This window comes from Aythya fuligula, chromosome 6 (assembly GCF_009819795.1).
Source record: "Aythya fuligula isolate bAytFul2 chromosome 6, bAytFul2.pri, whole genome shotgun sequence".
NCBI lineage: Eukaryota > Metazoa > Chordata > Aves > Anseriformes > Anatidae > Aythya > Aythya fuligula.
In genome coordinates, this window is record NC_045564.1 from 1880607 (window position 1) to 1902328 (window position 21722).

The following is a 21722-nucleotide window of genomic DNA, read 5'->3' on the forward strand; positions in this document are numbered from 1 at the left end:
AAAAACAAAAAACAACCTCACAAAAACTATAGGAAAGCAGTTTACATTCAAAAGAAATATAACTCATTTTCATGGCCTGAACACTACATTTCCTACAAAGGCACATTTCATTGATGAAATGAAAGCTTTCCCATTGTTAGAAATGCACAAATGAGCTTTCTCTTCAGTGAAAGAAATAGTGTATTCTTGTGTTTGTATTCTGCTGTTGTTTGCAGCATAAAGTTCAGAAATAATTTGACCATTTATTTCCTGTATAAGTTCTATAAATTCTTATCAGGAATGCTGGTCTACTTTATTTTATGAGACATCTAGAAAACAAAGTGTTCTGTTTAATACTAGCAGTGATTTGAAACACCTTCAACCTTTTCAAAAGTCTAAGGAAGGAGAAAAAGAAAAATATATGGTTTAGATTATAACTGACTATCTTTTTAACAAGACAGTTGTGACTGTTCTTGCCAAATAAAGTAAGTTATAAGTTATGCTTGGAAAAACACACTGTAAAGTCAGGGCAAGATAAAAGCATGTAATTGATATGCATTTGTTTCAGGAACCAATCCTCCTGTGCCTTACAAACCTGGAAGCTGATGGACTTGAAAATACTGCTTGGCCATCTCAATGTTAGAGGAGCAAGCAAGATACGAGATAAATTAGTGTGTAGAAAGTTTATCAAGTTAAAGGTACGATTACAGAGCCGAACTGCTACGCCACCTATCACTGCATGAGAGTACAAGGAAATTCCTTAACCAAAAGCAGGTACATGAGTTATGACGTAAAAATTCGTAGGTAGTCAGGCCTAATAAATAAAGGCTAGGCTAACACACGAAATATTCAAAGAATCAATCATTTGATGTGACAGTGCTAGCTTTTGCTGTTTTCGCAATACAACAGGAAGATAAAGGATGATTTTTGACCTGGTAACACCTGTCATGAAAGTGTTGCCCTCCAGTGAAATGAAGATTTCACTTTTGAGAAAAGCACAAATAAAAACTTCCTGTGACAAATGCATTTTACAGACAGAGTTAGTACATCAGCATTACTTATGCTGAGCACAAAGTATTCATATTATGATATTCTTGATAGTAAGGACTTTTTTTTTTTTTTAAACTGGGACTGATAGGTGCCTCTGAGGAAGGAAAAAAAACTTCCTGAAATTACTTTTAAAGTAATGCACAAATCTAAGAATTCTAAATTCTTGTACATACAGGAGTTATTACATTTGTTAAACTGTACTTTTAAGTGTTGTTTATTGGTTCTTAACAAAACACACAAAACATGCCAGTAACTACTGCAGTTAAAAAGTGAAGCATTTTTAATTTCCTAATAAGATAATGAAAAAACAAAACGTCACTTTCTAACAGAAGGAGTTGTAATGCGCAACAGCATATGGCAATGTGCACTGAAAGTGCTACTGCCTTTGTATACATGGTTTCTAATAGTTGAAAACCTCATAATTAAAGAGAAATAGCAAGGATTTCCTGTTCTTTGGCCAGATTATTATGTATTATAGCTAGTACAGCATATGGCTTGTTTAAATCTCCCTATCGTGTGTTTGGGTATGAGGGTATTTCTCGCTTCAGGATCAAAGCTTTGGTACTATTTTAGAAAATGAGTCTGGACTTCAAACTAATGCTGCATTTTCTACAACTGGACAAAGCAAAAAAATCCCCACTGGTTCTTTGCCTGTGTTATTTTATCATAGGGACTTTTAAGCTTAAAACTCTGTGTCTTATAATGTACAGTACGTAGGTAACAGCCCTGAGTCAGAGGTCATTTGCAGGGATTTTCCAGCAGGCTAACTCCACTGCTGAGTTACCATCTTTTATGCATTACTAGCATGAAAACATTCAAAACCTCTTATTTAAAATTCACACAAATTATCTCACATTGCAATAGCTGCTTCATATCCCATTGAAATCCAAACATGGCCACAGTAAAATGCTAGAAATCATACTAATCATAACATTTTATTTGCACTGGTCAGCATCAGATTCATAATGTAGGGCACATCCATTTACTGCCAATGAAACTGAAAGATTTTTATTTATTATATTCTTTAGTTTGCCTACTTGTGTGGGGCAGAGGCAAGTGGTTTTAATACAACAGCTGTTGTGCGTAAGATCAACTGACTTCAAATTGCATGATGTGGCGCCTGAAAAACCTTAGGTGGTTGTTGTGGTTTAGACATCAGAGTTAATTAAGAATGTTTCTGAAAGCACAGCTGAACTTATGTATGTTTAGTTGGAGTACACGTCTCAGTGCTTAGCCTAAAAACAGGCAGCTGAATTCACTCATCTGCTAATTTAAAAGCTAGGAAGGAATGCCTACTTAAACAGCAGCGAATAGTGCGTACTTCTCAATGTTAAATCTCATTTTGATGGACTTGGCAGGCCCCAGAAGGGTGTCAAACACTTTCTACTTGGAAGACAATCTCAGTGAAGTAACAGCAAAGTTTAAATTCAACTTTCTGAAACTGGAAATACATTGCAACAGCTTAAAACAAGCCTCCCAAATGTCACCCGTTCAGTTGATTATCAGCTGGCAAACTGCTTTTCCTCAACTACAACACCTGTGTGTAGCCTGGCTTAAATTTAACATGCAGGCGGCCTCACCGAGCACACCAGAGGCCTCCTCAAGTGTTTACAGAATGCAAGCTAGGACTTGGCAAGCTAGGACTTGGCTTTAAGTTTGGTGTTGTTCTCTCAGCTTCTCCTTTGCAGCAGGTACTGGGTGAGGCTTCCTCAAGACCACAGTTCTGCTGCTTAAGACAACGGATTGCAGTTGGGGGAATAATATCTAATTACAGCTGCTTTGTGACATTTTGTTACGCTGAGGTAAAGAATGACAGTTCCGATTGAAGCCTCTAACACCAACAAGGGAGGCGGTGGGGGGGTGGGAGCGGCCGTTGGGGCGCGCGCTGCTGCCAGGCAACAGCGTCCCCTCAGCGCAGCTGCGCGCCCGGCCGCCCTCGGCCCTCATCGTGCGCGGAAATGGGCAGCGAGCAGGTAGGGGCTGAGGGGCGCCTGGCTGCCGAAGGGGTTGTTTTTTATTTATTTTCCTTGTAAAGTACGAAGAGATTTTAATGTAGTCAGTCTGTTTCTAGAACTGCAGAAGCCTTAAATGCTGAAGATAAACTCCAAGAGAAATGTCTAACTGTGCGCGTGGTTTTTCATTGTTGGGCATTAGCTGATATTAATTTGTATTATTTTGCTGGTGGCCTGATTGGTTTGTAGTTGGTTAATTTAATTACAAGGAGGAGTCCGCACCTTAAATCATGTTCTGTTGTGTAAGACAATCCTGATCTTTTCAATTTGGTTGGTTGGTTTTTGTTTCTGACTTCCTCGCTCTGATCTGTTTTCCTCTAAAGAAATGTCTGAAATATATTGAGAGAAATCCATAACTTCCTTCAGTGGATTAAAAGCTCACTGATTTTTCTGTTATTGGGTGTTTCTCTTCTGCTGTGCATGTTAGTGGGTGTGTGTCAGACGCTCCTCGCTATCAGAAACAGTCCTCACTTCCAGGAATCTTTTTAGTCCATCTCACTGCCAGTGTAAGTTTACTGTGTGTTGTTAAAGAGTACTGGCTAATCTCAGCACTGAATTTGTCATTACCAGCAGGTTGGAGGTATAAACTGCGGCGCTGAATTTTGTTTTTCAGCAAAAGAAAATCGAAACAATCTGTGTAATGTTGCATGTGAAGACAAGATACAGTCTTGGTCATTTTTGTACCCCTGTTATTTATAAGAACATCCGGGTCTCTGTTATTTGTTCCTAACCAGGAATCTAAGGATTGAGACGATAGACATAATCACGGAAAGCAATAGCTAGTACTTCTCTGGAAGTTCAAAAGCATTTTCTCCTGTACAAAAAGATCATTCCTCCTGTCCATGCCCTTGAGAGGACAGCAGTTAGTGTTCCTATCTTGCTGTAGAATCTGGACTAGAGAAACAATGAGTTCTAAATTTCATCCAGTTATGCAATGTGTGGAAAACAAAGAGAAAGTCTGTACTTCACATTGAGAAGCAGCTGAAGTGAATCCAGTTAGGGTCCAGCAGCTAGAAGGCTGTTGACAAACCAGGGCCCAGCAGACCTCTGGGATGGCTGGGGGGCTGCAGCTCTTAGGTATGCAGAGGGTCTGAGGGAACTTTTTTGTTCACCCTGAAGGTGTCCACTGTCTTCCACGACCTGAACCATAGAGAGATGGTGCCAGATGCCTCTTGGTGCTGTGCACCACCAAGAAGAAACAATGTTCTCAAGTGGTGGTGTAGAAAATGTTGACCGTGTATAAGGATGACATTCTTCACAAAGAGATGATTAAGCAGTGGAGGAATTTGCCCAGAGAGGCAGTGCCTTTAAAGTTTTATGTTTCAGTTGGAGAAGGCCCTGAACAATCTGACCTAACTTCTTGTAGTTAATAAATACTGATTTGAGCAGGAGAGGTCCCATCCAGCCTACTTTTTTTTTTTTTTTTTTTCCTACAATTCTCTGATAGTGTGGTTGTATAAAGCCATATTCAAACTCCTCCAAACTCTGTCTGTAGGCTACACTGTGTCCTGTAGGCTTATCAGCTTGGAAAGTGGCCATCTTATGATGCACTGCACGTTCACTATTAGGAGCCATATTCCTGCTAGTATCACAAAAGACTGGTAGCTGTCACACAACCTGTGGTATGGATATATATTTTTTTCTGATAAATGTTATATGACAAAGAAATAAATTGCTTCATATTTTCCCAGTAGATTTACAAGCTCTCCAATTACCAGACAAATATCGCAGTTGACATGTAGATCTTTCTGTATTGGTTGTAATACTGTAGTGTTTTTGTTTGGTTGTTGTTTCTTTGTCATTCCAGCCTACAAGACTGTTAGGGCTGGTAGAATTTCAATGATTTATTGTGTGTGAAAAATCTTGCACATGTACCCTGCTTATGCAAAAAAATAGATTAAAAATACCAGGATCTGCCTGCTTGGTGTTCTGAGCACTCCTGTTCACCAGGCATTTTGATCTCTGTTCCAGGTGAATCCAGATGGGTTTAATATCTCATCTGGGGGTGGGGGTGGTGGATTTTTTGTTCTTTGAAAGAGTAGCATTGTTGATTTGGAAACAGGATACTTCTTTGCTGTATGACTCCCACCTCTTACTGCTAGTGGTAGGCAAGGAGTTGCTCCCCATTGTGCTCAGAGGGACTGGAGTGGAAATGTGTTTGCTCCTCTTTCACAAGTTGGACCGTGTGTTTACACAGCAAGTCGGTTTATGAAGAGATCGCTAACAACTGATATCTCTATACTTACTTTATCACTTTGTCAAATCCTGCTCTTTTGACAGAAGTCTTCTGTTTTGACAGAAGAAGAAGGCTCTTTGGAGCCTGGTTTGATTTTTTTTTTTTTTTTTTTTTTTTTTTTTTTTTTTTTAATCTTGCTTCAGAATTGCAAAATTCATGTGAATACTTAAATGCCAAACTTGGGGAGTTCTACTGCACAACTGTACTGCAAATGGTATTAAACCTGGCTTGCTTAAGGGTAGCTCATGTATGTATGCATAGAACTCCTCTGCTTTTTTCTTTCCTCCATTCCACAGCCATTGCATAAGAAACAAAGCAGGATGAGGATGGTAATAGCACAGGTGCACAGTGTTACTGTAAGTGCATCTGTATGAAAAGAGGTGGGGTGGGCAATGCTGGGGCATTGGTGGCAGGCTGAAACAAATGACAAATGGAAGTACAGACAAAAGCACTTCTGTTAGCCAATTTTAGATAATTTTACAACTAGTCTGTCTTGTTTGTTTTTAGTAAGCTGCTGTGCTAAAACATGATAGTCAGAATCCAGGGCATGGTCAGAGGACAATTTTGGACAGAGACTGCATATGAGGTGCTGAGGGGTCAGTGTTGTGGAAATGCAGAGAATCCTGGGCACTCCTAAATGGAAGCTTAGAAAAAAGGACTATTTTGTGTTTTTAAAAAATGTTGACTGATGAATCTGAATGAAAAACTGAATTGTACATCTATATTAGCTCATGGTATCTTTTAAGGCTTTAATGGATATTTTGGCAAAAAGGTTCCATAAATGCTTCCCAACATAAAACTAATTTTTTTCAGAGCTGTTATTTGTTGAAGGTATTTGAGAAAGTTAAATTTTACATGAAAACATGCTAGAAAGAGTAGGGAAATTACATGAGATTGTATATATAAAATTATTGTAAGAGTTGAAAAATGGAATTATAGCAAGATTACAAATTCAAGTATTCCAGGAGCCTAATATTAGTACTAATAAAAAGGTTGTTTGTTTGTTTTTTTTTCCTCCTAAGGCTGGTCCAAGTGGCAAAGGGAAGTTGGCAAAGAGAACAGTGAATTTACTACCACAGTTGTCTCAGGTGGTTTTCTTGTTTTTGTTATAGCTTCCATTTTCAAGTATGTATCACAGCATTTATCACGTTTATATAGAGACCATTCAGATGTGTGCTGAAGTGGAATCATGTATATCACAGTCTCTGCACTATTTATCTGCATACAGAGCATTACTGATATTTCAATATTTGGAAATACATTTCAATATTTTCAAAACTTTGAACATAGAGTATTTGAAAAAAATGTAGATATTTAAGGTATAAAAATAGAGAGTATAAGAGCACTTACACAGAAGTCTAATATGCTCATTTCTTGTGAGCTGGATATTTTGAAGTCTGGGGCAATATATAAGTAGTAGTTAATTGTATGATTTTTATGCTGCCTTATTTCTGCTATATATTAATTTATTATTATTATTTATTTTTACTATGTTTAAGATATCATCAGTGTTAGAAAAAACTATGACAAATGTAAAAGTAAAATATAAAATATTTATTCCAGACAAGATCTAAGCCACCATGGCAGCAGACTTGTCCTTTATTCCATCTGAGTAAAGAACAGGAAGATGATGAGTCAGGAGAGTTTACTGTAAAAAATGAATATCCACCTGGTAAGGTTAACAGTATTTTTTTCTACTAATGAAAATGTTTCAGAAACTTAAGTAAATGTGCAATACATTTTAACTTTTTTTTTTAAACTTCAAAATGTCCTTTCTGCAAGGAGAATATTTAAAGGCAAGATACAAGAGACTCAAGACACAGGATTCTAGAGATGATGAAGCTGGACCATCAATTTCTAAATTGCAGAGCAGCAGTCATCTGAAAAAACAGCAAGAACGTTTCAGAAGTGCTCTTGTTAACATTATATTGTGAGTTTCCTTATCTTTGAATAATGTACTTTTCCTTTTTGATAAATGAATCAAATTTTTAAATAATCTTAAATGTTCTAGATTACAAAGCAAAAGAAAGTTTGTAAATGGGTATGAACTACATCGCTGACTTTAAAAGCTAAAACTTAGGAGGTGAAATGCAAACTTGGTCAGATGCTTCAGTGTTCTTTTTGAATCAGAATGTCTTGTGCTTGTTGTAAAATTTTGCCAGTTACCTTTTTTTTCAGAATGGATATATAGGGTAGCTATGTATTACTTATGCCAGTAAAATGTATCTAAGAATGTGATGTATACTCTTCACTTAATTAGTTTTGTTTTTGTGTCAGGCAGGAAGACCTTCCTGAAGAACCCCGTGATGGGATCCAGCCTCCAATATCAGATTCTTCTACACCAATAGAGAAAGATATTGTGGTACCTAAAGACTGTTTTCAAGAATATTAAATGCAAAATAGTGGTAGCCATTTATTGTAAAAATTGACAAGATGATTGATACAATGACAGAATTGTGAAAACAAAAAAGCACTTAGCGCTAATTACATTTATTTTTACAAAATAAGCCCATATGTCAGTGAAACTTGCTTTAGCAATGGCTATTTGGTAGTGGACTTGACCCATGCAATCTTTTGTCCCGCAGAAATACTACTATTACATTCACCATGGAATTGATACAAGAAATGTAGCCCCACTGGATGAATCATGGCTAGATCACGTCTTAGCTTTAATTCCACATCATCTGAAAGTATTTGATGAACATGTACATTCATTAACAGATGAAATGAAAGAAGACTATTTTCTGAGTGTAAAAAAGGCTATAGGTACATTTCTAGTATTTTATTCTTGTTTTATCCTAAGTTGCTAATACTCAGAAATGTTTGTTGAGTTCTCGTCACTGCTGAGAGCAACCAATGTGGAAGAATTATATTAAGTGCTCTCCTAGGTGTTAGAGGTGCATTTTAACAAAAACAATATGCTGGTTTCCTTACCCTTGTAAGGTTGAAAGCTAATGTCATACGTGTTTTTTTTGATATTTCAAAACTTATATATATATTGCAAAAACTTATATATATATTGCAAAGCCCTTTTTAATAGTATAACTTTCTACTAAATCTATTTTCATGTATATCTAAGTAAAACAATTCATTTCAATGAACTGTGAATTTTGGTAAACTTTTTTCCTTTGATAAGCTTATTCTCATCTTGGTATTTTATCTTACTTTTTTTTTTTTTTTTTTTTTTTTTTTTTTTTTTTTTACACTTTTTTCAGTTGACTTTGTTTTAAGAGATACTAGAGAAAAAGAAGAGAAGAAGGATTCTCTTCTACCTCATCGTGCAGAGTAAGAAAATACATTTATTCAAAAACATTGACAGGAGAACAGTGGGGTAAAACAGCATGGGTAATGAGTAGTATTAGGTAGTGTTACTTGATGTCAGCTGGAGCACTACACAAAACAGTAACAGTAAATAAGATTTAGTAATTAGTTATGTAAGTTCAAGTAATGATTATATAGCATCTCTGGAAAAAAAATGAAAAAACATGTATCTACCTCGAATAATTGTTTGGAAATAATTTTATTTTTGCAGTGGTTAGCTAGTAAGAAATCTCCCATTTAACCCCACAGCATTTGAAAATGGGATATAGCAGGGCAAATCCTTGTGTATAACTTGCATTGTAATCGACGGAACAATGCCCTATTTTGCACTGATTTCACTGAAGCTCTGTATTGTTTACCGATTGTATGTATTGAGCCAAAATGTAACAGGTTTAAGAATGTAGTAAATACAGACTTTTTGTCTCTCACAGCAGTTCACCAAAATGCACTAAAACATTAACAGGTGCCTAGCTTTTTTGCCTGGGTTATACAGCATGTAGGAACCTCTGTGTACTAGTGGGTAGATGTGGCATTTGATTAAAGGACTACCACCATTCCATTCACATTTGCCTAAAAATCTCTGCAGGCTACTGAAAGCGAGTGTAGCACTACTCCCGGGGTCACACATCTGCCCAGTGTGGCTCAGCCTAGTATCAACTTTTCTAGAACATATTTTATTTCTTACTGAGATTTGAAAGTAAAGAGGTACCACTTGCATAGGTATAGGCTTGAACTGGTAAATAAATTTGCCTTTTAGGTGCATGAAATCTTACAAATACTGTAGAAACAGAATATGTCCACTGATATCAACCAGATTCTGCTTTGGGGCTAGTATTACTGTGTGATTTTAAAACCAGAAAATGTTTTGTTATAAATAATATTTCTGGTATGTGGTTTGAGGTATAAGCTTTTAAATACCAAATGGCAGGCTTTAGAGTATATAGGAGGGTGGCTGTTTTTTTGCCAGATATTACTTATGCAATTTGCATCTTGAAAAGAGGAGTAATATAATAATAATTCATTGTTTTATATTCCCTGGGTAAGAGGCTATCCTACAATTTCTGACTCTGAAGATCTTTCATGTCTCCTAAGAACTGTTATTTTGTAGGGCATCACATTAGTTTGTATGTAAGCTTACGTCACACACTTGCATACCAAACTCAAAGTATAAAATTCTCCTACTAGAATAGTCATCAGTAAAACAGTTGTATTCTGTTAACAGTACTTGAAGTATGATCTTTATTCTAACGATAATAGTTTTTTTAGTCTAACTCCCTATAAACACTTTTTCTGTCTCCTATAGAATACAGATTTATTAAACAATGGATTAAAAGTTCTATATCAGAACTTGAAGATGGGAAAAAAAACACTATTACAAACATGACTTATTTGTCAGTAATGTTTTTGATTTTTCCCTTGGAACTGTGCTATTCTGTTGGAAATAAAGTGTTTCAGTATCTTGTGAACTGAGGTTACATTTGTCTACATATGGAACTGTGGTCAATTTCTTCCATCTTACTGTTTTTCTTCTTCTAAGATGCCTCATTTTTTATTTTTTCTATCAGAGTAAAATATTGGAGAGGTGAAACGTCTGAATAAATTCTTAGATTAGTTTTTCGTAAAACAGTATGAAAAATCATCATTACTGTTTGAGAACCTAATGGTATTCTCTCTCATGCACTCAATGTTTGTCTAATTTTGGCACTTAATTCTTTTGGTGGGAATACGTGCTGGAGCATTCTCATTCCTGCCATACCCTAATGCCAGGGTTGTTTTTGAATGAAAACTGCCAAAACAGTGTCAATAAAGCACTGCTTATGTGCAGTTTAGCACATGGTCAACCAAAACAGTTGAAGGAGGTTTGTCAAGAGGGTTGTATGGGGGAATAGCTAAGCTGTTAATTAGAAATTGCCTTACGTGTGAGATAGTTGCTGTTTTGCTCTGTGGTACTTCTGATTGTTTGCAGTAACAGAAGCCAGAATTACTTTACTGGCAGAAGCTTAGGATGCTACAATTTTGCAGATGTCTAAGGGGCTAGTTTAACACTTTTTGGAGCCTTGTCTAAATTCCTTACAGTAGTAACCAGGCTGTGTTTTAGAGAGCTTAATCTCTTTTTGTTCCTTGCTTGAGCCATTTACAGAGAGTGTCACATGCAGATCTAGAAAATGCCTCTCGATCCATTGTCCCAAGTTAGTGCTCCTTATGACAGAGCAGTATTTCAGTCTCTAATTATGACTTAATTCCTATGATCCTTTCAGGACAGTATTATTGAGAAAGTTAGTTCATGATGTGAATATGCAGAGGCCACTTAAAGAAGAAATCGAAGTTATTCATCTAGACCCAGAGTTCTCTGAGGTGGATTCTACATAATCACATCTCTACATAACTTATTCCTTTCATTGGAAACCCAGTGCCTGAGATTTGATGAGAGGCAGAAGGATCTGAGATGGGCTAAAATATCATGCTTCATTTCATATCTGAGTAATAACTCTAAGAACATCCAGGAAGACATGGAAACAATTACAAACAGTGCAAGACATAACTTAATGGTTCTAGCTATACAAAATAAAGTAATTCTGTCATTGGTTCCTGAATGGGGCTATGCAAAATATACTGAAAATCTGTAGTTACACTTGTATAATCTGAGTTACAACAAAAGTGATAAAGGTTGCAATATGTATTTCTTAATTTGAAATACTCTATATTTTAACAGTAAAATTCAACTGTCTGTGGAAAATGGCAAATTACCTTGTTCAATGTTTTTTAAAGGAAATAAAAGTTAGGAGTATATATTTAAACAAACAAACAAAAAACCATGCACACACTGAAATAGTATAATGCTTTTAAAAAGTTGAAAACAGACCCAGTGGAATTATGAAAAGGCTCTATAATCATGACCGTTATCAAATTGAATATGATGTTTATAAATATAAACTCAACATAATGTAGAAAATTGTGTATTAATTGAATAAATAATATACGTATGATGATTTTATTACATTCTAAAGATAAAACATGGCATAAGATACCATGAATAAGTTACAGATCTCTTAAGATTTGGCCAATGTTTATCTCTTATATTTTTTTAATACACTGGTCAATATTTGAATATTAGCATTATTAATATCTGAATAATCAACAGAAAGCTAGATTGATCTATTCTAATTTGTCTGGGATGGAAATTAATTATCTTAAATATACAAATATTTTTGTTCTTCGAACAGCTATGTTATTCCTGCTGTGTTTTTTTGTTTTCTGCGTGTACATGTGTGTGTCTTGCTTTGTTTTGTTTTTAGACTAGAAGTATTGCCAAAACCTTGGAATAAGTCTTTCACATCAGCATACAGTTACATGAAAGAAAATTTGCATGCAATAAATCCTTCAATGTTAGCTGTTCTGAACTTATGGGAGACTTCATTTAAGTAAGTGTTATCTATTTTTCTTAGGTTTTCAGGTGCTCAACGATTTCAGAATCTGAGCGGGGAAATAATGAATGATGATATCTTAAGATTTCCAAGTCACCATATTGAATCTGGGGCAACTACAATATATACATATGAGCACGGGTCATGGAGATTACGATTTTGTTCAAAAAACATTTTCCCAAATATATTTGTCTATGTGCGCTCTGACTTTATGCTTTGAAGAGTTTCTGCCAAAGTTTTCTCTATAGAGGTCAAACTTGCTTGTCTGTACCTACCCAGAAATCACATGGAATGATTTTCAAAAATTAATGTCACATTTGCCATCTTTATTTCCTGTTGTATGTAGGCAGTTTTAAGCAAGAAATCACATGTAGAATTTAGATTGTTTAGGAATTTTGTACTTCAGAGGCGTTCAGAAGTTTTAATGTTTGATGTTATATGTAATGACTAACATGTACGTTACTCAAACATGTGCACAAACTCTGATTCTATAAATGCTTATTAATATACTCAAATGTAGTAATTACTACTTCAATTTAAGATCATGTGTACAGACAATACTGCAGTACTTATATTTGGGGGTTCTGAAATAATAGAAATAATAATAATGAGCTCTGAGAATAAAATTATATTGAAATGTTTAAAATATGTTTAATATAACATTGTTTGAAATGTTAAATAAAAACAAAGTTTTATGGTAAAAAGATAATAAATAACAGGGTACTGTAAATATGCTCCTAAAATATTAATGTTATATTCTGTTTCAGAAATATGCGCCTTCTTGATACGGAAATATTTCACTATAAACAGGAAGCTGAGGAACTCTCACATTTCCAGATTGGAGTCATCCAGGAAATTGGAAAATCCAAAGCTATTCTATCTAGGAAGTACGATCCAGTGTATCCGTATTTTTGATGTTACAGGAAAATCTATTTCTTCATGTGTTTTTGAAAATCTGAGCTTTGCAGAGAGAGAAAGAATGACCCTTTTTAATAATACGTGTTGTGGTGTTGTGAAATGCTTTGAGACCTATGACTGAAAATTGCTTTGTAAATATTGAGCTTATCATAATTTGTGCAGTTTTCTTACTCCGAATTTTGGTGTGATGTGTTTTGCTTGCTTCTTATAGGGATTTTACCAATATATGGATTTTAGTCTGTTATGAGAAACACTTCTGTTCTGAGGACTTGTCATCTAATTGCTCTGCTTCAAAGGATTTTTGGAGCTATTTTTGATTAGTGAAGGTCTGCTTTTTAAAGTTTCTCCAATTTTGTTTTCAGTTTTCAAGTAAAAAATGGAAACAGCTAAAATAGTGAATGCTGAAGCAACAAATGAGCAAATGAGAAAGTATAATGTTGCTGCTATCAACAATTCATGACATTTTAAAACGCAAATTGTGATAGAACTTTTTATGCAATAAAATTTGCCCCATCCATGCCTCACACAAAAAAATGCCTCTTATCGATATAGAAGAGTTTTGAAACTACGATGTTCCCAAATAACTTTTTTCCTTGTCATGGAAGTGTGTTTTTTTTTTTAATTATTTTTTTCAGTTTTTATTTTTTTTATTTCTGGCCTTGAAGATATTTTTTTTGTTCTGAACTGAAGTCTGCACATCTCTGTGCTTTCTTCCTTCCCATTTCCCTCCAGTACCAGAGCCGATTTCATTTTCACTAATGGTGACTGGGCAGAATTCCCCATAGAATGCTTTCACATTTTAACATCTACTGAGGTTAGAAGGCTTGCATAAGGTACCGCATAGCCCCTGGGACTACACTGCCTGTGAAGCCTTTCTGTTTTCTGTTTATCGGAGAAATAGAAGACGAAGGCAATTTACCAATTTAATCTATCTTATTAGATAAAATAAAACATATAAAACATATTTTAAATATGTTTCCATAATAGAAGATATTATTTTCAGAGACACATTTCCTTTGAATGTAAAGATACTACTGTATCAGCTAATTAAATTAAACTAGTTTCCCAAATATATTGCAACATATTTTGAATGCATGCAGTATGTACCTGTACAGCAATTAACTTAAAATTACAGGTTTATTCATGCTAATCACTTGACAAACTTAACAATATTGTATTCTTTATTCTTTTAAGGTGGCTTCCAGAAGTACAGAAAATATTTTACCAAGGTAATAAAAGAAAACAAATACCCAGCAATGCCAGCACTGCTAAATTAGAGTCTTTCTTCAGTTGTGCTGCCACTTTAATGACTCGTCAGCTGCAACATTTACTTCTACATTCTATTCAGGACTTCACAGATTTAATTGTTCAACCTGCAGTAAGTAGTCTTTCATATTCATACTAGAAACATTGCTTAGCTATGTACCTACTTTTTTTTTTTCCTGTGTATTCTACTTGTGGGAAAAAAAAAAAAAAAAGCATGAACTCTCGTGGCAGGTGCTTTGGGGAAAAAAAGATACAAATATTTTAGAAATGCATTGTTTATTAAATGGAGTTTAAAAAACACTGAAGTCAGAAAGGAAATACTGGCATTTTAAATCTGGTAACCCGCAGGAAGACACCACAGTTAGTTAGACGTACAATAAGAATTCATTAATATAAAAGCCGCAGGCATCGTGCACAGTTATAATGCAAGAACTATATAGGTATGTTTGTAATCCCCATCTGTGAGGAAGGTTTATCTTCTTTCTACTATTAGTAGGTACCTATTACATGCTTTGGCAGACTAGTTGTGGGCAAAAAAAAATTAAGCAACAAGAGAGTGTTTCTTTTGCACTCACACCATGTGTATTGTGGAGATAAATATTTCTCCTTGATATTTGATGTTTTGGAGTGTAACTGGATCTTTGTTCAGCTTTTGTTAGTAAAGCTTCGCCCTCATATTCACAAAACTCTGGCTCCAAATATCAAGGAAAAAATATGCAGAGAATCTAAGGAAGTGAGGAATCATACTGTGGAGGTATATGTTTTCATTCCTCCTTCATATATTCCTACACTTGTGGGAGTTACTACTGTAAAGCAACTCTGTGTTGGTTTTTGCAAACAACTTCATAAAAGTTTTTGACTGGTGTAAAGAGGATACCTCTTGTGTCAACTAAAAATGGTATTGTATTTCATCGTAATGAATATCCATGTTACATTAATTTTATCAGAGACATTTCCAATTTGCACAAGTATTTTTATCGAGATTACTATTTGTCATATACAGTTAAAATCTTGATAATTCAAAATGTATATGCTGGAGTAATTCTTAACAATGCTTTGACACCTTCTACATAATTTAGGTTAACTAATATTTTACCGTTTTCATTTTTTGTTAGAAATCAGTCCGAGCCTACGAACACCCAGGTTTCATACTGAGGGTAACCCTTGAGAATGACCATATTAAATTTGAACCTGACTTTAATGACTATGAGGATATATTACTGAATGTCTGTACTGTTATGATTAATGCTGTCAGTGATATACCAAGAATTGAGACCAAATTATTCTCTAAGTGGGTAAGAAATTACAATCCTCATGGTTTTTGTTTTGTTAATATACTCTTGCTACGTTTACTTTGGGGGGTATTTTTAATAAATAGTTTTACTGTCAAAGCTCACAGTAATACGGTAATATCCTTTCAGGATATTTGGAACATTTTGAAATAATCTTAATTTTATTATCAGAAGGCCCAATCGCTATTTTCTAAGCAAATAAATAGCCATCAGCTATTTTCCAACAGCAGCTATTACAAATGTATTATATAATACCAAAAAAACAAACAAACAATCAAACAAACAAAAAAAAAAAAAACAAAAAACAAACAAAAAAAAAAAAAAAAAAAAAAAAAAAAAAAACCCAAACATTCAAATTTTAAAGATATTTTTGCAGGATTCTGGAAATGTCTTGTATTTTGACACTGGAAGGTATTGTCATTTTAAATGTAGAATGTCGTGAGTAGACTATCTTAAAACAAAACAGAATTTTAAAGCAGTTTCAATTTTACCTGTTTTGTACATTCAACCAGATTAAAGTGTTAGGTCAAACAGGAAACAATACAGGTTAAGTAAAAAATATTTTGTGAAATAATTTAAAATTACATATTTTTTAATCTATTTGTTTTGGAATTGTATATTGTTTTCAGTGTAGGAACCTTAGTTTCTAGTTTAGAGAGAGTGGAAGGGACCATACCTGTGTGGTGCATCTTGAACCATTTCCCAGAAAGCTATGGAAGGTGAACGTTTCTATTGAAGGAATATCACTTGGAGATTCTGTTGCCTTTTCTACTTAGCACCAACTTTAATTTTAAATAAAGATACCAACCCTCAACATTTCTGTTAATATTCTTAAAAGCATAACCAACCAAGCAGAAACCTGAATAACAGTGCTATTCTTTATAAAAATCAGTAATGAATAAGCTGTGAAAAGATGAATGAAAAGAAACGTCTCAAGCATGTCTAAATGCACAGGAGCAAGGCTTTATAGCTTCTGAGTGTTTGCACAACAGCGTTTTCCATAGTTCTAACGTGGAAAAATAAAGTCAGTGTTGACTAAAATTGTTGATGCATTTGTTTGGGCTGGACTAGTATGTAAAATTGTGAGTTTCTGGATGAAGCAGCACTTCTTGCTTGCTAGAGGCAAAGTTCCATAACCTAGGATTCAAAAAAAAAAATTGGGAGTAGCATTTAAATCACTGTGTATAAGAAATATAATTTGTAATCAAACTTTAATTAGAGAAACTTTAAAGTAACATTTAATTGTTTTTTCTTCTATCCTGTTAATCGTCCAAATATAGCTGACCTGCAAAAATTTAACTTGAAGTAACTTGAAAATGTGGTATATTTCAGTTGGTTTGTTTGTTTATTTTTCCTAAAGCCAAAAGGTGAGTCTTCATCAACCGTTTTGAAACCTGTTATCCTAGACGAGATCTTGGACAAACATAAGAAAATGATTAGAGAAGAAATTATCAAAGAAAGTGTTGCACCTGTTGAACATCTCAAGCTGTATGATAAGTATAGCTTTCTGATAAACAAACAAGCTGAACAAGATATTGATCAATTCCTGACCAAAGAACATACCTTTGAAGAAATGAAAGCGGAAATTATAAAATACCAGCAACTCAGTAAGGAAATAAAATATACTTCTAGGAAGGTAAATTATAATAATATTCATAAAGAGATATGGACATAATTTTAATATTGGTCTTGTACTAAGAATGTCAAATTTGATAATAATTAGGTGTGAGATAAAGTAAAATAAATTAGTCTTTTTACAAAAATAAATATTTTTTCATGAGTTAGTATTTCTGGGGTGTATTACCCTACTTCAGTGAGACAGTTCTTTTTACTAGATGTTCTTCAGAGACTTGTAAAGACATTCAGAGTACCTTCCTCCTGGATGTGAAGGCACAAAAGAAAGAGTAGGTCTGGTCCCAACCCAAATTCTTTCCAAGCGTCAAAGGCAGATAGAGGATTCTTAATGTGATCCACTTCTTTTTGTCTCTATAAGAAGACAAAAAACAGGTGGCAAGAATCCTTTGATTTCACATTCAGAAAAACAATTTGAAGTTTTAAGTGGTTTTCTGTGAACTGTTTCTCTTCTAGCATTCATTGCTGACCTCTGTTCTGGAAAAACTAGTACTTACAGGCTTGTCATGATGGCTTGTGTATGGAAGTCAAGCTCGCTTGCTCACTAGTAAAAGAAAGCATTGGATTCTGAGACTACCTGGGAGGCAGAGTCCCCTTTTAATCCTGAGAAATATCACATATCCTTGTGTTTCCAAGAGAAAAGCAAGATTACATTTTAGATGAATCTCAAACTCTGTAATTTCACCAGACAATATTCCTCTTACAGAGAATAGATGCCCTTCTTATATGAGGCTATAAATTGGCAAGATTGAAAGCAATAGAAGTAAAATTTATATAAACTTCGACATGCACGTACAGAAGAACAGTTATTCATAACTATAATTTTTTCTTTCTTTTCTTCATGTAAAGTTTTAAGAGCATTTTTTGATTTGACTGAATTCCTAGGTGAGGTCCCTGACATTCTGCTTAAGATAGTGAAGGAAAATAAGTACAAGCTGTTCAACATTCTGCTAACTTAAATTTGTATTGCAGTATCTCCGTCTAGGAATGTTTGAGCTGCGTTGTGATGAATTAATAAATGCTTTGGTAAAGCGAGCAGATCATATTTGTGAAAAAGTTATTGCAAAAACATTCAGAGATCATCAAGACATGAGTTTGAGGTAACTGTCAAACTGAAAACATGTATTGAAGTGTATTTAATTTTGCTTCCACTGTTGAACTTTTATAACCCTTAAAGCATACATTAATCTCATTTTTGCTTTTATAAATATGTGATTTGTCTAAGGGTGGCTAAAGCAAAACACACATGCCGAATAGTTTATTTTGTATATTTTTCAGACTATGTGAAGAGTTTGAGAGAATATCAGAAAAAGCCCTTACTACTCCATCCAATACTCAGGAACTAATGGAACTTAAGGTACTTTCCTTTTTAACAAGTCCAAGCAAGAAGTAGCTACCAATACTATTACTCTGTCCTTGAGTAATAGCGTATGGAAGTTGCTCACATTTTGTGTGTGATTCTGGACCTGTTAAAGTCACTGGTGCTATATCTTTATTACAAAATAACAAAGGACAGGTCATCTTTGGCCATGACGTGTGGGATATCGCATTTGGCTAAATGTGATTAGCTGGACTCTTATATATACAGCCAAACTCTTTTCCCCATCAAAACATCATGCTTGCAATCAGACTACCTGTTTGGAATAGTCCTTTGTCTCTGCTGTCACTTGTCCTGGGGCATTGCTGAAAAGAGCGCCAGTAGGCTCGGACCAAAACTTTGTAAGGCAACAGTCTTCAGAGTAGGTGATGTGGAGCCCAGGGGTTGTACAACATGATCCATTGGGGTGTATGAAGGAAATATTAGAACTTATGTGTGTTTTTTTTAATCCAAAAAATGATAAAGAAAATAATCTTTAACAATGTTTAATATATAGATTGACACTAGTGCCCTCACTTGGTCTGTGTATCAGAGGGTTTTGTGTCAGGTGCATACATGAGGTGTCCTGAGGGAAGATTGGTTGTTCCACAATGTAAAGGGGTTTGCGGCGGCACTCTCACTTTCAGCATTTTATGATGTATTGCCGTTTGTGTGTTCAGTGTTACACAAATCCACGAATAAATGGTTTTACAGATAATATTATCTAATTTTAACTAACCTAACCATCGTGAAATGGGCAAGTGGCTTTAAAAGATTACTACAGAAAAACTGACTTGAAGATAATACTAATGTCATGAGCACAAGCATTGTATAAGAAAATGGCGGAGCTGACACTTCTAGTATAAGCTCTTTGTCAGCCATGTTATGAGGTAAAAGTAATGATGGTTTAATCAGATTTTATAAGAAGTTGGCCAAAAAGCCACTGCTTTGACTAGAATAAAAAGGCTTCTGGTAAGGTTACAGAGAGCACCACACATGAAATTCATTCACAGTGTCATTCATAGTCATGCTGTGAAGTACTTGATAATGACTGAGGCATAAAAAGTGTTAGTAAAACCAATTGTTCTCAGGGTACCTAGTCCTCTGAGTTGGAAGATGGTGACAGGGAGCAAGATGATGCCCATATAATTAAATGGGAAACTGTAAGTGACCTCCTCCATATTTTGAATGCTCATAAGTCTATGGGGCTGGACAAGACTCACCCCATGTCAGTAATTTACTAGTAGTCTTGGCCTACCAGGGCGTTCCTATTTGACAGGAGGTTAGCCAACGAGACTCTGATCTACAAGGAGAGCAGAAAGGAGGATCGAGGATCCAGGGAATTACAGCCCTGTCAGTCTGACCTTGGTCCCAGGGATTGTTATGGAGTAGATCATCTTGACTGTCATCATACAGCATATAGAGGACAATCAAGTAATCAGAAGCAGACAGCACAGGTTTATGAAGTGCTGGTCCTGTCTGACTAACTTGATCTTTTATGACAAGAATACCTACTTAGCAGATGTGGGAAAAGCTATTGACATCATTTACTTCGATTTTAGTGAAGTGTTTGACACCATTTCCCACACTACTCTTCTGGAGAAACTGGCTGCTCATGATTTGGATGGGTACGTGGTTTGCTGGATGAAGAACAGGCTGGATGGCTGGGTTCAAAGAGTCATAGTGAATGGAGTTCAATTCAATTTGTGCCTGGTCACCAGTGGCTTCCCCCAAGGCTCAGTCTTGGGGCCAGTTTTTACTTTAAGATTTTTGTCAATGATTTGGATGAGGGGATTGAATGCATCCTCAGTAAGTTCAGGGATGATGCCATATTAGGTGGGACTATTGATCTGCTTGAAGTTAGGAAGGTTTTGCAGAGGGATCTGCATAAGCTAGATTGGGGGGCCAAGTCTAATTATGTGGCATTCAACAGGGCTAAGTACCATGTCCTGCACTTGAGCCTTAACAAACCAATTGAGAGATACAGGCTTTAAGAAGAGTGGCTGGAAAGTTGCCCAGCAGAAAAGCACATGGGGCTGTTGCTCAACAGCAGCTTGAGCGAGCATGGGCCAGCAGTGGATCAAGGTGGCCAGGAAGACCAATAGCATCCTGGCCTGTATCAGAAATATTGTGTCCAGCAGGACTCGGGAAGTGATTGTCCTTTTGTATACAGCACTGGTGAGAGTGCGCATTGAACACTGCATTCAGTCTGGGGCCCCTTGCTACCAGAAGGATATTGAGTTGCTTGAGTATGTACAGAAAACAGCAACGAAGCTGGTGAAGGGACTAGAAAAATCTATGAGGAGCAGCTGAGGAAACTGGCATTGTTTAGTCTGGAGGAGAGGAGGGGAGACCTCATCACTCTCTACAACTACCTGAAAGGAGTTTGCAGCGATGAGGATGTCAGTCGTCTCAGGTGACAAGTGATAGAATGCAAGGAGATGGTCTCAGGTTGCACCAGGGGTTGTTTAGATTGGATATTAAGAAGAATTTCTTCATGGGGAGGGTGATTTAAGCATTGGAATGGGCTGTCCAGGGAGGTGGTAGAGTCCCCATCCCTGGAGGTATTTAAAAGATATGTGGATGTAGCACTGAGGGGCATGGTTTAGTGATGGGACTCAGTAGGTTAGGCTGATTGTTGAACTTGATGATCTTGAAGGCCTTTTCCAACCTAAATGATTCTCTGATGCTCTGGTGGGAAAGAAGTTGAAGGTAGAAGTGCACAGAGTTCTACATGATGTTGTCAATGTGGTTAATTTTATAAAAACGAGACCTTTAAATAGTAGAATCTTTATTAAAGTTTGTAATAAGATGCGTAACGACTATGAGAAAGTTTTGTACTATGCAGAGATTCACTGGTTATCTCATGGCAAATTGCTTATGAGTTGTTGAATTTAAAGATGAATTATGCATTTTTCTTTTACAAAGTGTTCCAAATTTGCTGTCATTTTCTGTGATGACAAGTGGCTGTCAGCCATACGCTACCTAGCAGATATTTTTGAAAAAATATGTGCACTTAATCTGTCCTTCAAGTTAAAGGTGACGTTTTTAAGAATGAATGAGAGAGTAACTATTTTTCAAAAGAAAACTGTGCTATGGGGGGAGAATTTTGAAATGGATGTCTGGAAGTGTTTCTATCATTATGTGGTTTTGTTGCTGAAAAGGATGCGTGTCATCTATAGAAACTCATATCTGTATATACAGTTTAGAAAATTCTGTTTCCAAGTGTTTTTT

At 35.6% G+C, this 21722-nt stretch overlaps 1 protein-coding gene across 1 annotated transcript in view; it reads left to right on the forward strand.

Annotated features, from left to right (window-relative positions):
- Window positions 1–2963: 2963 nt before the first annotated feature.
- Window positions 2964–21722, forward strand: part of DNAH7 (dynein axonemal heavy chain 7) — a 111185-nt gene continuing 92426 nt past the window's right edge. Inside the window, exons 1-14 of the mRNA XM_032189956.1 lie at window positions 2964–3002; window positions 6300–6365; window positions 6841–6949; window positions 7060–7207; window positions 7555–7639; window positions 7863–8043; window positions 8493–8562; window positions 11895–12020; window positions 12791–12910; window positions 14136–14319; window positions 15323–15502; window positions 16860–17135; window positions 18104–18231; window positions 18410–18488. Of these exons, the coding sequence (XP_032045847.1) occupies window positions 2988–3002; window positions 6300–6365; window positions 6841–6949; window positions 7060–7207; window positions 7555–7639; window positions 7863–8043; window positions 8493–8562; window positions 11895–12020; window positions 12791–12910; window positions 14136–14319; window positions 15323–15502; window positions 16860–17135; window positions 18104–18231; window positions 18410–18488 (1767 nt within the window). The 5' untranslated portion in view covers window positions 2964–2987. The remainder of the gene's footprint in view (window positions 3003–6299; window positions 6366–6840; window positions 6950–7059; window positions 7208–7554; window positions 7640–7862; window positions 8044–8492; window positions 8563–11894; window positions 12021–12790; window positions 12911–14135; window positions 14320–15322; window positions 15503–16859; window positions 17136–18103; window positions 18232–18409; window positions 18489–21722) is intronic.